A 17201-nucleotide genomic window follows, 5' to 3' on the forward strand; every position below is an offset into this window, starting at 1 on the left:
TTGTAGCGCCACCATCATGTTGTGGGGGTGCTTTGCTGCAGGAGGGACTGGTGCACTTCACAAAATAGATGGCATCATGAGGGAGGAAAATTGTGTGGATATATTGAAGCAACATTTCAAGACAGTCAGGAAGTTAAAGCTTGGTCGCAAATGGGTCTTCCAAACGGACAATGACCCCAAGCATACCTTCAAAGTTGTGGTAAAATGGCTTAAGGACAACAAAGTCAAGGTATTGGAGTGGCCATCACAAAGCACTGACCTCAATCCCACAGACAATTTATGGGCAGAACTAAAAAAAATCGTGTGCGAGCAAGGAGGCCTACAAACCTGACTCAGTTACACCAGCTCTGTCAGGAGGAATGGGCTACCCGAAAAGTTTGACCCAAGTTAAACAATTTAAAGGCAATGCTACCAAATACTAATTGAGTGTATGTAAACTTCTGACCCACTGGGAATGTGATGAAAGAAATAAAAGCTGAAATAAATAATTCTATCTATTATTATTCTGAGATTTCACATTCTTAAAATAAAGTGGTGATCCTAACTGACCTAAGACAGGGAATTTTGTATGTAAACTTCCGACTTCAACTGTAGATTTGGAATCTATTAAGAATCTGATAACCTAAAGGTGAGCGTCCGTCAGCCAGACAGCTGAAGGTGAGTGTCTGTCAGACCTGGGTTCAAATACTATTTAGGGTATTTCAATTACTTTCAAAGACATTTGGAAAGTATTTAAAAAAATACTAGAATACACTAACTCAAATACCCTTCAAGTATTTCAAAATACTTAATTGTAGGCTATTTAAAGGAAATTGTGCAGATTTCCATTCACCTACTCTGTGTCTTTGTGAGACGCAGAGTAGGTGAACGGATGATCTCCGTATGTGTAGTTCCCAACGGTAAGCATGGAGGAGGAGGTGTGATGGTGGGACTCTCATCTGTTTTTCCCCAGGACAATAACCCAACACATCTCTAGGCTGTAAAAGGCTATTTGACCAAGGAGTGTGATGAAGTGCTGCATCAAATGACCTGGCCTCCACAATCACCCGACCTCAACCCAATTGTGATGAGTTGGACCGCAGAGTGAAGGAAAAGCAGCCAACAAGTGCTCAGCATATGTGGGAACTCCTTCAAGGCTGTTGGAAAAGCATTCCAGGTGAAGCTGGTTGAGAGAATGCCAAGAGTGTTTAAAGCTGTCAAGGCAAAGGGTGGCTACTTTGAAGAATCTAAAATATATTTTGCTATGTTTAACATTTTTTTGGTTACTACATGATTCCATATGTGTTATTTCATAGTTTATGTCTTCACTATTATTCTACAATGTAGAAAATAGTACAAATAAAAACCCTTGAATGAGTAGGTGCATCCAAACTTTTGACTGGTACTGTATGTCTGTACAGTATTGTATATGTCTGTGTGTAAGTATAGTGTTGATGCAAAATACCCTTCTCTAGCCTATTGACTCAATCCTCACCTTAGTGATGTTAGTTTACCAGTGACTCATCAGATATGTCTATACTGTACAGTTGACACTGATGTGTAAAACATCAAATCTTTATTCAAAAACAAAACATGAAAAAAACATTAAAACAAACTTTCAAAATGTAACAAATTATGTGAAGTTGCCACATCTGCTTTTTATGCACCGTATTAAATTTCATGGAACAATTTTCTGATTTAATATTTCAAGTAATTGTAAACAGTTGGTCACAAAATGATATTTAAATGGTATGAATCCATGTCACAGGCAGGCTCAACAACAATATGACTGATTCACGTTGCCTTTAGTCACTGTTCAGTGTCTCTCTTGGCTCATTTCACTGTAACGGTGAGACTCCAGTTAGAGGTAAGGAATGACAGACTCACCATAGCTGCCTCTGAAAACCTGATACATACACAGAGGTATTTAAGACAGACCTATCAACTTGAAGATCCCACTAATCTAACACATGAGGATGGTTGAAAGAGAAGGATCCCACTAATCTAACACATTAGGATGGATGAAAGAGAAGGATCCCACTACTTTAACAAATTAGGATGGTTGAAAGAGAAGGATCCCACTGATCTGACATTAGGATGGATGAAAGAGAAGGATCCCACCATTGCTTCAAATCAGAGCAGTGGAAACCTTCAAGGAATGAATAGAAGAAGGCATGTTCAGGGAGGGTTTTATGGATACTACTGAACAAGAGTGCTTTATCAAGAGTTATCAAGAGTGCTTTATCAAGAGTTATCAAGAGTGCTTTATCAAGAGTTATCAAGAGTGCTTTATAGTCCAGGAGAAGAAAGTAATGTAGGTCTAATCCAGGTTAGAATGATTCCACCTCATCCCTTTCACACGCTCTCTCTCCCTCTCAGTTCTGGCTGAGTTTGGTCTTGGTGGCGAAGTCAACACTGAGTTTCCTCATTACCTCACCGTGGCTCTGACCCACCAGGTTTTGGCGAACACTGCCATAGTTCTCCTTGACAAAGTTGGCGAAGGGCGTGGGCGCCCGGGGCTTGGCGGGGGTGAGCAGGACCAGCGGACCCGTACAGAGGGCACACACAAACCTCTGGGTATCCAGAGACTTAGAGTGACGACCGAGTCTACAGAGGGCAGGAAGAGAACAGTTTAGCCATCAACTGGTTTTACAGTTTAGCCATGAATTGATCCATGGTAGACTGAGGGCTTAAACTACCTAGTCTGACAGCATAACTATAAACTGTGACAATACATACTGTAGTTTAGACTCAGGTAACTAATATAGCAATAATATAATGCAATTTAGTGGACACTTATCCGCAGTGATTAACACAGTGAGTATATATTGTTGGTGTAATGTGACCCCTGCTGATCCACACAGGACAACTATTTCATTTGATGGAATGACTGTTTCCTTGGATTAAACAAATCCATCTAATATCCCCAAACTCCACTTCATTTGCAGCACTAAAACAGCATTCATGTAAGTGTAATCCAGGGACAGACAGGAAGTTAGTGTTGACCTACGTGTTTTTGCAGCGGCTGCACTGGTACTGGTACTTGTAGTTAATGTCGTAGCTGTGGCAGCGGGTGACCATGGGCAGCTCGGGGTGTGCCAGCGTGGCCTTGTGGGCGTACAGCTTCCAGAAGGGGCCGTGCCCATCCCTCACACTGTTGATCAACCAGGTGGCAGCGTGGCACATCTCATGGACTAACGTGTCACGCAGACGGTCTGGGAGGAGAGAAGGGGGAGGATGGGGATTGGAAGAGAGAGGAGAGGAGGAGAGGGAGGACGGGTGAGAATGAGGGAAGGTGGGAGATATTGTTATCATACAGACACAGGCTATTCACATTAAAGTTGAACTTTAAAAGACTTACACCAGAACCTAATTTAAAATGTTATAACAACATACATGTCCTTAGTTTCTCAACCAGTGAAGCCTTACCTGCAGAGTCACAGACTTTCTCAGAGAGTTGGATGCGGGCGTATCGGTTCCCACCTCTCTCCTGCCCTGTGATGCAGTAGCCAGCAGTCTTTCTCATCTTCTTATTCCAGCTCACTGACATGTTACTGGGCAGCTGGGGCACAAAGATGTTATAAAGGCAAGAGGAGGTAAAACATACAAGATAATCCCGGGTCACATGATGGTAAGGTGCAAGTGAACACAAAACACTTTATAAGATGCCATCTTTATCACTCTCCAAGTGATATGGCAGTATATGTATGCTTATAACCTGTGTGTTGATGGGTTCTGACTTCTAAACTTGAAAATATGAAATATCCTCTTGAGGATACCCTAGGATAGGGGGCGCCACAGCGCATTTTGAAAAAAAATCGTTCCCATTTTCAACGGCCTACTAATCAAACTCAGAAGATAGGGCATGCATATACTTATTATATATGGATAGAAAACACTCTAAAGTTTCTAAAACTGTTTGAATGGTGTCTGTGAGTATAACAGAACTCATTTGGCAGGCAAAACCCTGAGACATTTTCTGACAGGAAGTGGATACCTGATGTGTTGTATTGAGTTTAAACCTATCCCATTGAAAAACACAGGGGTTTAGGAATATTTTGGCACTTCCTATTGCTTCCACTAGATGTCGCCAGTCCTTTCACAGTGGTTTGAGCCTTATAGAGTCAAAACTCAGTGAATGACAGGAGTTTGAAATTGGTCACAGGGGATGGGCCATCACCATTATGACGCCGGCGGCCATGTCTGCCCCCACCTTTGGAAACGGTTTTAAAGGCAATGAAATCATCCCCCTCGAATCTTATTGGCTCTCTTGGTGTTAGAGGCCCTGAACATTTATTTTATACAACGTTTGACATGTTTGAACGAACCTACATGCGCGAGGATTGCTTTCAGTATGAAGTGCAGAGCTGCGTTTGGAGAGAGCCATAGGACGCGCTACCAACATCAGGCTAATGGAACGTGAAGTATGGACTTTTTGACCGAAAATACATCTGTTGTGGACCTGGGATGCTTTCTGATGAAGACAACTAAAGGTAGGCGATTATTGACAATATTATTGAAGATGAGATGGTTCATACTGTTGCGTCCAAGATGGCGCCGAGCACTGTATATTAGCTGATTTTCTGAGTATCGCATCTCCTTTTATCGCAAAGTGTGATTACCCAGTAAAGTTAATTTAAAATCTGGTATGACGGGTGTTCTCAAGAGATATTCATCTATAAATGTTAGATTGACAATATACATTTAAAAAATCGTTATAGTATAGCAATTTATTGAAACGTAGCATTGTTTACCGGGACGCTTTTGAGGGGAAATTAGGTAGTCAACGTCAGACAGAGATGTAAAATGCTGTTTTTATATATAAATATGACCTTTATTGAACAAAAGAATGCATGCATTGTATAACATGATGTCCTAGGGGTGCCATCTGATGAAGTTTGTAAAAGGTTAGTGCTACATTTAGCTGTTTATTGATAATATGTGATGGAAGTGGTTGGTCGGAAAATGGCTATGAAGCTGCTTTTTACGATGGACTCATCTAATATAATGATTTGCTTTTCCTGTAAAACCTTTTGAAATCGGACGACGTGGGTCGATTCAGGAGAGGTGTATCTATAAAAAAAAAAATATATATATTTTTTATTTTTGTAAAAAATTATGATAATTTTTTAATGCTAATTGGCGATATGATTTTTCGCTGGATTTTGATCCCGCTAACGGGATCAGATGCTCAAGAGGTTAACCTTATTCATGTCACTGAGGGAGAGAGGGGAATGTAGAACGTTTACATTCTGTCAGAACGTGTTATTGTTAGACATCAGGGATCCTTTGGAGAGGGGAAGGGCTACTGTCTGGTTGTTACACCACAAGTTAATGGTAGGAAGAATATATATGGTGGAGTCAATGAAGCTTGGAATGTTACTGAGTAAGGGAAAGGCAATCAAATGGTTGCAGTCACTGATAAAGGTGGAGAGCTGTGGATTAGTGAGGAATGGGGGGGCAAGTCAGGTCACTGAGGGTGGAGAGCTGTGGATTAGTGAGGAATGGGGGGGCAGGTCAGGTCACTGATAAAGGTGGAGAGCTGTGGATTAGTGAGGAATGGGGGGGGGCAGGTCAGGTCACTGATAAAGGTGGAGAGCTGTGGATTAGTGAGGAATGGGGGGGCAGGTCAGGTCACTGATAAAGGTGGAGAGCTGTGGATTAGTGAGGAATGGGGGGGCAGGTCACTGATAAAGGTGGAGAGCTGTGGATTAGTGAGGAATGGGGGGGCAGGTCACTGATAAAGGTGGAGAGCTGTGGATTAGTGAGGAATGGGGGGGCAGGTTACTGTTTTAGGTGGAGAGCTGTGGATTAGTGAGGAATGGGGGGCAGGTCACTAATAAAGGTGGAGAGCTGTGGATTAGTGAGGAATGGGGGCAGATCACTGATAAAGGTGGAGAGCTGTGGATTAGTGAGGAATGGGGGGGCAGGTCAGATCACTGATAAAGGTGGAGAGCTGTGGATTAGTGAGGAATGGGGGGGCAGGTCAGGTCACTGATAAAGGTGGGGGAGCTGTGGATTAGTGAGGAATGGGGGGCAGGTCACGTCACTGATAAAGGTGGAGAGCTGTGGATTAGTGAGGAATGGGGGGCAGGTCACTGATAAAGGTGGAGAGCTGTGGATTAGTGAGGAATGGGGAGGGGGGGCAGGTCAGGTCACTGATAAAGGTGGATAGCTGTGGATTAGTGAGGAATGGGGGGGGGCAGGTCAGGTCACTGATAAAGTTGGAGAGCTGTGGATTAGTGAGGAATGGGGGGGGGGCAGGTCAGGTCAGGTCACTGATAAAGGTGGATAGCTGTGGATTAGTGAGGAATGGGGGGGGCAGGTCAGGTCACTGATAAAGGTGGAGAGCTGTGGATTAGTGAGGAATGGGGGGGGCAGGTCAGGTCACTGATAAAGTTGGAGAGCTGTGGATTAGTGAGGAATGGGGGGGGCAGGTCAGGTCACTGATAAAGGTGGAGAGCTGTGGATTAGTGAGGAATGGGGGGGGGGCAGGTCAGGTCACTGATAAAGGTGGAGAGCTGTGGATTAGTGAGGAATGGGGGGGGCAGGTCAGGTCACTGATAAAGGTGGAGAGCTGTGGATTAGTGAGGAATGGGGGGGCAGGTCAGGTCACTGATAAAGGTGGATAGCTGTGGATTAGTGAGGAATGGGGGGGGCAGGTCAGGTCACTGATAAAGGTGGAGAGCTGTGGATTAGTGAGGAATGGGGGGGCAGGTCACTGATAAAGGTGGAGAGCTGTGGATTAGTGAGGAATGGGGGGGGGGCAGGTCAAGTCACTGAGGGTGGAGAGCTGTGGATTAGTGAGGAATGGGGGGGGGGGGGCAGGTCACATTAAGGGAGAAGGAACAGTTTACTACCCACATCACTTAACTTCCTGCCTAGCAAAAAAGGTGTAACGTATAGAGGGAAGGAATAATTCACCTAAATTGGAGTATCTATACTGGTGCTGGTGGGAACATATCTTTGTCTGTTCACCTGTCTGACCCATTGGATGAATAAACTTGGTTTGAGCTTTTCATAGTTGTCGGTCAGTTTTTACTCCTTTATTTAGAACCTAACACTATGTATGCTTAAAGTGTGTGTTTACCTTGCTGTTGAACACGCTGGTGTTGTACAGGTGGTAAAGTCTGCTGGTGAGCTCCTCCTTGGTCTGTTTGAAGTTGCGGCTGTAGCTGGAGCCTGGTCCTGACAGAGACTGGAGGAAACACCCTGGAGTCTGACACCCTGCTGCTGACACGCTGAGGAGAGAAACACAGCCTGGCGTCTGACACGCTGAGGAGAGAAATACAGCCTGGAGTCTGACACGCTGAGGAGAGAAATACAGCCTGGAGTCTGACACGCTGAGGAGAGAAACACAGCCTGGAGTCTGATACGCTGAGGAGAGAAACACAGCCTGGAGTCTGACACCCCGAGGAGAGAAATACAGCCTGGAGTCTGATACGCTGAGGAGAGAAACACAGCCTGGAGTCTGACACGCTGAGGAGAGAAACACAGCCTGGAGTCTGACACCCCGAGGAGAGAAACACAGCCTGGAGTCTGACACCCCGAGGAGAGAAACACAGCCTGGAGTCTGACACCCCGAGGAGAGAAATACAGCCTGGAGTCTGATACGCTGAGGAGAGAAACACAGCCTGGAGTCTGATACGCTGAGGAGAGAAATACAGCCTGGAGTCTGACACCCCGAGGAGAGAAACACAGCCTGGAGTCTGACACGCTGAGGAGAGAAATACAGCCTGGAGTCTGATACGCTGAGGAGAGAAACACAGCCTGGAGTCTGACACCCCGAGGAGAGAAACACAGCCTGGAGTCTGACACGCTGAGGAGAGAAATACAGCCTGGAGTCTGATACGCTGAGGAGAGAAATACAGACAGATTCAGCCACACACAAACACTTCCCTGAACCTATGTATTTAGATCAGTGTAGAACAGGTGAAGGAGAGGAGACAGTATTGAGCTACACTCCGCCCAGGGCCCTGGTCAGTAGAGTATTGAGCTACACTCCGCCCAGGGCCCTGGTCAGTAGAGTATTGAGCTACACTCCGCCCAGGGCCCTGGTCAGTAGAGTATTGAGCTACACCCCGCCCAGGGCCCTGGTCAGTAGAGTATTGAGCTACACCCCCGCCCAGGGCCCTGGTCAGTAGAGTATTGAGCTACACCCCGCCCAGGGCCCTGGTCAGTAGAGTATTGAGCTACACCCCCGCCCAGGGCCCTGGTCAGTAGAGTATTGAGCTACACTCCGCCCAGGGCCCTGGTCAGTAGAGTATTGAGCTACACTCCGCCCAGGGCCCTGGTCAGTAGAGTGTTGAGCTACACCCCCGCCCAGGGCCCTGGTCAGTAGAGTATTGAGCTACACCCCCGCCCAGGGCCCTGGTCAGTAGAGTATTGAGCTACACTCCCAGGCCCTGGTCAGTATTACCTGGAGGAGGAAAGGCTGCTGGTCTTGAGTGTGTATTCCGTCTGGGATCCAGTGGGTTTGGTGACGAGCGGCCGCACCGGGGTCTTCAGATCCAAGGGCGTTCTCACTAACGGCCGAGGGACCACCTCTTTCGAGGCTTTTGGCCGTGGAGCTGACGGGGGGGGCTTCTGATTGGGCCCTGGATTCACACACACCAGGAGGCAGCCAATGAGATGACGTGATATAGAAACAAAAAAGGAAATATACCAATTAAAGACCACAGCTGGCAGAAGCCTTGTTGGTGGACACCGTGAACAGAAATATAAGACTTATATTTAAAAACATGTTGGGAGCAGTATACCAGCGTGCAGATTTATTTTGTTACGTTACCCTCTCTGATCCAACACCTTTTTAGGTCTGTGCCGCCCCACTTTACAGAAAGATCCCCCTGTATTACACTCATTATGGCAACTGCTCGACCTCCGACAGCAAGACACTACAGAGGGTAGAGCGTACGGCCCAGTACATCACTGGGACCAAGCTTCCTGCCATCCAGGACCTCTATACCAGGCGGTGTCAGAGGAAGGCCCCAAAAAATTGTCAAAGACTCCATCCACCTTAGTCATAGACTGTTCTCTCTGCTACCACACGGCAAGCGGTACCAGAGCACCAAGTCTAGGTCCAAGAGGCTTTTAAACAGCTTCTACCCCCAAGCCATAAGACTCCTGCACATCTAATCAAATGGTTACCCAGAGTATTTGCATTGCCCCCCCCCCCCTTCTTTTACGTCGCTGCTAATCTCTGTTTATTATCTATGCATAGTCACTTAACATCTACCTACATGTACATACTACCTCAATTACCTCGACTAACCTGTATCACCGCACATTGTACCAGTACCGCCTGTATATAGCCTCCTCACATTGACTCTGTACCGTAACACCCTGTATATAGCCTCCTCACATTGACTCTGTACCGTAACACCCTGTATATAGCCTCCTCACATTGACTCTGTACCATAACACCCTGTATATAGCATCCTCACATTGACTCTGTACCCTAACACCCTGTATATAGCGTCGCTACTTATTTTATTGTAGCTCCTTAATTATTCTGTATTTTTCTATTTCTCTTATTTAATATTTTTTTTACTTCAGCTTATTTTTGTAAATACTTTAAAACTTTTTATTAACGGCATTGTTGGTTAAGGGTTTGTAAGTAAGCATTTCACTGTAAGGTTGTATTCAGCGCATGTGACAAAAAAACATATGATTTGATTTATTACTGTGAGCTGTGTTTAGGTGTTACCCGTGTTGGGTTTAGGTGTTGGGGTGTTACCCATGTTGGGAGTTGGGGTGTTACCAGTGTTGGGATGTTACCCGTGTTGGGTTTAGGTGTTTAGGTGTTGGGGTGTTACCCATGTTGGGAGTTGGGGTGTTACCCGTGTTGGGTTTAGGTGTTGTTGGGATGTTACCCGTGTTGGGTTTAGGTGTTTAGGTGTTGGGGTGTTACCCATGTTGGGAGTTGGGGTGTTACCCGTGTTGGGTTTAGGTGTTTCCCGTGTTGGGTTTAGGTGTTGGGGTGTTACCCGTGTTGGGTTTAGGTGTTTAGGTGTTGGGGTGTTACCCGTGTTGGGTTTAGGTGTTGGGGTGTTACCCGTGTTGGGTTTAGGTGTTGGGGTGTTACCCATGTTGGGAGTTGGGGTGTTACCCGTGTTGGGTTTAGGTGTTGCCCGTGTTGGGTTTAGGTGTTGGGGTGTTACCCGTGTTGGGTTTAGGTGTTTAGGTGTTGGGGTGTTACCCGTGTTGGGTTTAGGTGTTGGGGTGTTACCCGTGTTGGGTTTAGGTGTTTAGGTGTTGGGGTGTTACCCGTGTTGGGTTTAGGTGTTGGGGTGTTACCCGTGTTGGGTTTAGGTGTTGGGGTGTTACCCGTGTTGGGTTTAGGTGTTGGGGTGTTACCCGTGTTGGGTTTAGGTGTTGGGGTGTTACCCGTGTTGGGTTTAGGTGTTGGGGTGTTGGGGTGTTACCCGTGTTGGGTTTAGGTGTTGGGGTGTTACCCGTGTTGGGTTTAGGTGTTGGGGTGTTACCCGTGTTGGGTTTAGGTGTTGGGGTGTTACCCGTGTTGGGTTTAGGTGTTGGGGTGTTACCCGTGTTGGGTTTAGGTGTTGGGGTGTTACCCGTGTTGGGTTTAGGTGTTGGGGTGTTACCCGTGTTGGGTTTAGGTGTTGGGGTGTTACCCGTGTTGGGTTTAGGTGTTGGGGTGTTGCCGGTCTTGTGGTTCTTCTTAATTCTGTCCAGTAAGCTGAGGAACTCTTCCTCTGAGCTGGCTGAGTCCTCCACCTTCGACGGGGCTGAGTAGTTCCGCCGTGGAAGGGGGGTCGGGGATGGGGTGAAGGAGGAGCAGAGAGGAGGAGAGCTGGGAGAGAGGGAAGGCAGAGGAGGGCTGGGAGAGGTAAAGAAGATTTTGTCCTTCTGGTTACTTTGTAGGACTTTGACTTTGTGCGTCTGTGACAGCGGCGGCTGGTGCACAGGGTGGCATGTCCTCCACGTGCTCTTCATCACAATACCATCTTCTTCACTGTCGCTGAGGAAAACTGGAGTGTCACACTGGGACAGGGGTCTTCTGACTGGGGTCTGGAAGGATGACGGCTTAGGGGTCTTAAAGGCACCTGTAGAAGACATGATGAGTCTCCATGTAACGCTGTCAGCCGAACAACTCCCCTAGCCGTGACAATATATCATATTAACCAAGGCTTCCTGGGTATTACTTCAATTCTGGCTATGCAAATAAAAGTAATCACAGTGCTGAACTGAAATCGAGCAGAAAGAACTTATTAGAAACGTAATTCAGATTATTACAAGCATGTATGAGGACAGTCAACGATAGCGGGTCAAAAGGCAACCTATTCCCTAAATAGTCCACTACTTTTGAATAGAGCCCTATTCGCCCTGGTCAAAAGTAGTACATTAAATAGAGAATAAGTTGCCATTAGGGAAGCAGTCAATGTTACCTTTAGAGGTAGGTTTTTTCTTCTTCTCAGCGACAAAGTCATCATCGGAGGAAAAGCTGTCGACAACGAAGTTTTTGAGGCTGAGGACAAAACAGGAGATAAACCTGAGTATTTAACACACGATAGGGACCATAGTCATGGTAAGAGGTTGGGACCACTGTACCTGTCTACACTGCCACGCTCCGCTTCCTTGAGTTTAGGCTTGGGAGTTTTCACACGGCTCAGGACTTCAGGGGCACCAGACGAGACACAAGGGAACAGTAAACATGTCATCCTACATGATGCAGCAGCGCCAGTTATACCTCTCACTTGGCCTTTTCCTCTCTGCTGTGACTAACACATTTCCGTTATTTACCTCATCATTCACCAGAGATTAGTCAAAACCGTGTGACTAACGTACGAATGTATGGACAGGCGGGTGGAGACCGATCTACAGTCCCCTCCCCGATTTCATCGTGGGGACAATGACACGAGTTTGGAGATATGGAAGGGCCCTGGGCCCGGTTTCCCCGACAGTGATGGAACTTACGAGTGTTTTAATGATGCATCTTTCCTACAATGGCCGAAGACGAAAAATACGTTTCCCAAAACCCCACACAGAGAGAACATTCACTAAGTACGTTGGAGAATGTGTCCATACTGATAGGACTGAAAGAAAGGCAACGCTGCTCTTGGATCAGCTTTCTCCATTCAAATCTTAACTTCACATTAGAATTACTTCACAATACTGATGACGGATCAGCTCCTAAAGATATTATCACCTATGGCTGCAAATATTGGGGTGGCTTATTCTAATGCTTACCCTATAATAATGCACTGAATCAGGATTTGGCAAGTTAGGCTTCACATTATGAAACATATTGAGGGAAAAGTTACAGACGGTAGACAAATCGCAAAATAAAACTATTAAATGAACATGAAATGTATTTAATCATTGAAATATATAATATATAGGTCTATAGTCTCTACTGTAGTATATTTGTAATATATAGGTCTATAGTCTCTACTGTAGTATATTTGTAATATATAGGTCTATAGTCTCTACTGTAGGTAGTCTATTTATAATACACTGCTCAAAAAAATAAAGGGAACACTTAAACAATGTAACTCCAAGTCAATCACACTTCTGTGAAATCAAACTGTCCACTTAGGAAGCAACACTGATTGACAATAAATTTCACATGCTGTTGTGCAAATGGAATAGACAACAGGTGGAAATTATAGGCAATTAGCAAGACACCCCCAATAAAGGGGAACTGAGAAGTGGTCTGTGGTCACCACCTGCAGAACCACTCCTTTATTGGGGGTGTCTTGCTAATTGCCTATAATTTCCACCTGTTGTCTATTCCATTTGCACAACAGCATGTGAAATTTATTGTCAAATCAGTGTTGCTTCCTAAGTGGACAGTTTGATTTCACAGAAGTGTGATTGACTTGGAGTTACATTGTGTTGTTTAAGTGTTCCCTTTATTTTTTTGAGCAGTATATATATATAGGTCTATAGTTTATACTGTAGTATATTTGTAATATATAGGTCTATAGTCTCTACTGTAGGTAGTCTATAATATATAGGTCTATAGTCTCTACTGTAGGTAGTCTATTTATAATATATAGGTCTATAGTTTATACTGTAGGTAGTCTATTTATAATATATAGGTCTATAGTTTATACTGTAGGTAGTCTATTTATAATATATAGGTCTATAGTTTATACTGTAGGTAGGCTTTTTGTCTTTTAATGCAGTCCTCTCGGTTTTTATTTGAAGCTTTGTTTTCAAAGATTTTTATCCTTCGCTTGTTTCTAACAATTGCAATGACATCGGCAACTTAGTATTTGTAAATCAACTAGGTTGTGAAGTTATTGGCGGTCACAGAGAGACTGATACACATCTTGATTCTGTGTTTAGTGGCGATCTTCTGTGTGTAAAGTGACGTGGTAGGTAAAAACAATTGGAATCTAACGACACACTTTGCTGTTCTACAAGTAGTTTGAGGCAGTCTGTAAACAAGTGTTTTCAAGTACAACTTTAGTAAGGACTGTTTTGGGAAACAGCTGTGAGATTTAACGATGCTCCAACAAAGGTTCTAACAATGAACATAGCCTTAAGATGCGTTTAGGAAACCGGGCCCCGGACAGTCAGAAAGACTTCTGTTCTTTGACTTAGAAATGACATACACCAAATTAGACATGGCAAAGACCCATTTACAAATTACATACAACATACAATGTTTCAATAAAGGATTCTGAAGCCTCATTGGGTTTCAGAATATGATGACAATGATCAAAACATGACTTCCCCAATACATATGTCAAGGCAGCAGTATGATACTTACACTTTTCAAAGTGGTCATCACTGTCTGAGCTTAATACAAGGACTGGTTCACTAGAGGGGAGAGAATCAGAGAATAAACAACACATTTTGTCCAATTGAATGACTAGATAGAGAAAAGGGGATTAAGGGCACTATTCAATCCGTATCGTGGAAGTTCAGCGTTACAGCGTGATTGAAATTTAAAGGCAATGTTACGAGGTTAGCGGAGACAGCATTCACGGTAAACGCAGCATATGTCGGCATGATCGGACATTGATTGAATAGAGCCATAAGACTACAAGGCTATGTAGGCTGGAAGTAGGACTGTGACAGTTATGGAATCTTGGATGACGGTAATTGGCCAGCCAAATGAGAGCTGTCACTGTAATAACGGCAAAGAAATGTATAAAATAAACAATTATAATATTCTACTCTCCTCTGCATGTGCTGCCATAGAGATAAAATGAATAGAACGGGCATCCCCATTCAAGTCAATGATGGCATAATGGGAGGACTGGCGGCCATTGTGAGTGTACCCATATGAGCAAGGCAGGAAGTAAAATGTGCTGCTATTTGTTGATTGAACTCAACTGACATTTAAAAAAAAGACATTCCGTTGCATGAGCCACATCAGTTAACATCACTTCAATGAACATTCTACATTTCCATGGAAATGATTGCATCACAATACCAGGCAGGAAACAAGACATCCCACTCCCTGATTTTTTCTGGTTACGTTACAGTCAGCTGCTATTGTATTGGTGTCTATGGGAGAATCACCCCGTTAAGCAGACCGGAACGGCACACTTTTTATTTATTTATGGTAAAGTGAATTATCTTCATTTATCCACCATGTTTGAAACGGACTCAACAGGGCACTAATGCTGTCCCATCTTTGTTTTTTTACAGGTATTTTATTTTCATGACGGTCTTCATAAATAACTGTCAGTTACAGTTATACGGTAATTGTACCAACCTTAGCTGGACAAATCACTACTTTACCTGACTTTCTTAGCAGCACTGCAATGTTTCCGAGAAGCAGTTTTGGGTGTAGCCTGCTCCACAAGAACTACAGACAAGAAGAAGATGGAGATTAATTCATTCAACTACAGTATTTCAATGCATAGCTGTCATATGCATACATGTTTAGCACCATGACAACCATAATCACGAGTTAGCCAACGCTCATACAGCTCTGGACCAGGTGTAAAGGAATCTTCCAGGTGAACAAAAAGACAGCAGTCGTAGGTAAAGTCAAGCAAAAATCAGTCCAGGTTTAATATAACTGGCAACAAGGAGACACCCTTCAGCACAGAAGCAGAGAACATGTTTAACAGGCCTCTTGGAAACAGCCCTTTATATCCTAATAGTCTAGTAACCCAACCCACTGACTCTCACTTACACTGGTCGAAATCATCGTCACTGGACTCCATGAACACCTTGGTCCTGTAATTGTTGCCCTTGGAGACCTGGTTCTCTTTCCCTGAGCCTCTGTCATCCTCTTCCTCACTGTCTAGCAGATGTAGCTGGACTGGGGGAGGAAGGTCTTGAGCACCCCTGGAGGCATGACAGCCTACGGCCAGACGCAGAGTCTTACTGATGCTCTTAATCAGCTGCAGAGAAGACAAAGGATGTGTTTGAAATTGAACCCTATTCCCTATAGTGCACTACTTTTGACCGGGGACTATAGGACTCTGGTCAAAACAAATAGTGCACTATTCACTGTATTCCCTATATAGTGCACTACTTTTGACCGGGGACTGTAGAACTATATTCCCTATATAGTGCATTACTTTTGACCGGGGACTGTAGAACTATATTCCCTATATAGTGCACTACCTTTGACCGGGGACTAAAGGACTCTATTCCCTATATAGTGCACTACCTTTGACCGGGGACTATAGGACTCTATTCCCTATATAGAGCACTACATAGGAAATAGTGTGCAATTGATTAAGATAATCACTGGTGGTTCTAATTCATGTGACGAAGTAACCACAACATACCTGTTGTTCTGCTGTTTCCAATCCTCCCTTCTCTGACCAGCCCAGCTTCTCTGCAACTCTATGAAATAATCTGTGATTATCGTCATCCATGGTCCCTTTCTCTCTCTGTAAGGGGGACAATATGAGTATTATCTGGAAACAACACGGTAACAAGATGCCCGGGCTGCGTACCCACCGACAGTTAGCAATGCCCTGGCCAGCCCTCTTTGGGCAATGAAAACAAACAAGACACATTTTGATAATGCAGTATCTTTATTAGCCAACAATAGCAAGACACATTCTCGTAGCAGGCAAATGTATTTTATCTAGGTATTTGATTAAGTATGTAGTAGTAGCCTAGCTAGCTAATGGTCTGTGCTATCCGATATATATCCCTAACCTAAACCCTAACTAACCTAAACCCTAACTAACCTAAACCCTAACTAACCTAAACCCTAACTAACCCTAACTAACCTTAACCCTAACTAACCTTAACCCTAACTAACCTTAACCCTAACTAACCTTAACCCTAACTAACCTTAACCCCTAACTAACCTTAACCATAACGCTTACCTAACATCGTCGAGATTTGAGGTATTGCAACGCTAGACTAACTCTTACCAAACCATTTTAAATGTAAACTTCAATGAGGGGATATGGAAGTCCCAATGATACCGGATAGCACGCTAGCTAATGCCTGCTACCAAAAACCCTATAACCACGACTGTAAATAAAGGCTAAACGTTACAGTTTCTCGTGTTTAACTCACTATGCATTACTATTTGTTTATTCAATATTAGATTTTCGCGAATCGGGACACAACGTTACCTTTGAAGATTATGGTCAGTACATTTGCTTGGGCCCACGTCTCGGATAGCAACCGAAAGCGAACAACGAAGATTCAAAACTGTGCACCGGAAGTTCTCATCGGCCGAGCGGAAAACTAGTAGTAATGACGTAGGTAAAGTTACACAGAGCAGGTTTGTACTGACGACTTCCAACTGTATCAACATCAATCATTCATATGGCATCTTGGTAAGATAGAAGCCAAAGGTACACGATTGTAAATATACAAGTAGAAAGGCAACGCTGTAATTGTAATGTTGAATCCCATAGCATATTCTCTGTGTACTAAAACCAATAAACTAGTTAGCTTTTTCAAATTTTGTAATTGCATGTTTTAGACAGGACTTAGAGAAGAACACGTTGGATTTAGTTTTAGACCAAATATTTATTGAATTGTCAGAAACTTTATCAGATCCCAGAAGCTCACTCTCCCCATATCTGAGGAGGACATTCCCCCTGTGCAGGAGCACTGTGAGCAGGAGTGGAGCCCCAGTCTGAGGCAGGAGGACCCAGAGCTCAGACAAATTAAAGAGGAACAAGATGAACTCAGGACCAGTCAGGAGAAAGAGCAGCTTCAAGGACTGGGGGAGGCTGATATCATATAGTTCATATTCTCTCCTGCCTGTGTGGAAAATGACTGTGATCAGGAGAACCCACCTCAGCCCTCACATC

The 17201-nt window shown here is 44.4% G+C and overlaps 1 protein-coding gene across 2 annotated transcripts; it reads right to left on the reverse strand.

Moving 5' to 3' along the window:
- Positions 1-1538: 1538 nt before the first annotated feature.
- On the reverse strand, positions 1539-16636 carry LOC106612200 (acidic repeat-containing protein). 2 transcript variants are annotated; one of them, XM_014213155.2, is made up of 13 exons: positions 16512-16636; positions 15705-15809; positions 15101-15311; positions 14701-14767; positions 13721-13770; positions 11551-11614; positions 11388-11467; positions 10857-11045; positions 8399-8576; positions 7070-7220; positions 3409-3541; positions 2990-3194; positions 1539-2586 (listed from the first exon to the last, which is right to left on the reverse strand). In XM_014213155.2, the coding sequence occupies exons 2-13, from the start codon at positions 15792-15794 to the stop codon at positions 2355-2357; spliced, it is 1650 nt and encodes a 549-aa protein (XP_014068630.2). In that variant the 5' UTR covers positions 15795-15809; positions 16512-16636; the 3' UTR covers positions 1539-2354. The 2 variants fall into 2 exon arrangements, with proteins under 2 accessions (XP_014068630.2, XP_014068628.2); XM_014213153.2 differs by having other exon boundaries at positions 10614-11045.
- Positions 16637-17201: the final 565 nt, after the last annotated feature.

This window comes from Salmo salar, chromosome ssa09, assembly GCF_905237065.1.
Source record: "Salmo salar chromosome ssa09, Ssal_v3.1, whole genome shotgun sequence".
Taxonomy (NCBI): Eukaryota; Metazoa; Chordata; class Actinopteri; order Salmoniformes; family Salmonidae; genus Salmo; species Salmo salar.

Coding starts and splice junctions, on each gene's coding strand:
- LOC106612200 (XM_014213153.2), bottom strand. CDS start 15,794: ATGGATGACGATAATCACAGATTATTTCATAGAGTTGCAGAGAAGCTG. Junction 7,221..8,398: donor AGCAGCCTTTCCTCCTCCAG/GTAATACTGACC, acceptor TTCTCTCCTCAG/CGTGTCAGCAGCAGGGTGTC. Junction 3,542..7,069: donor CCAGCGTGTTCAACAGCAAG/GTAAACACACAC, acceptor TTTGTGCCCCAG/CTGCCCAGTAACATGTCAGT.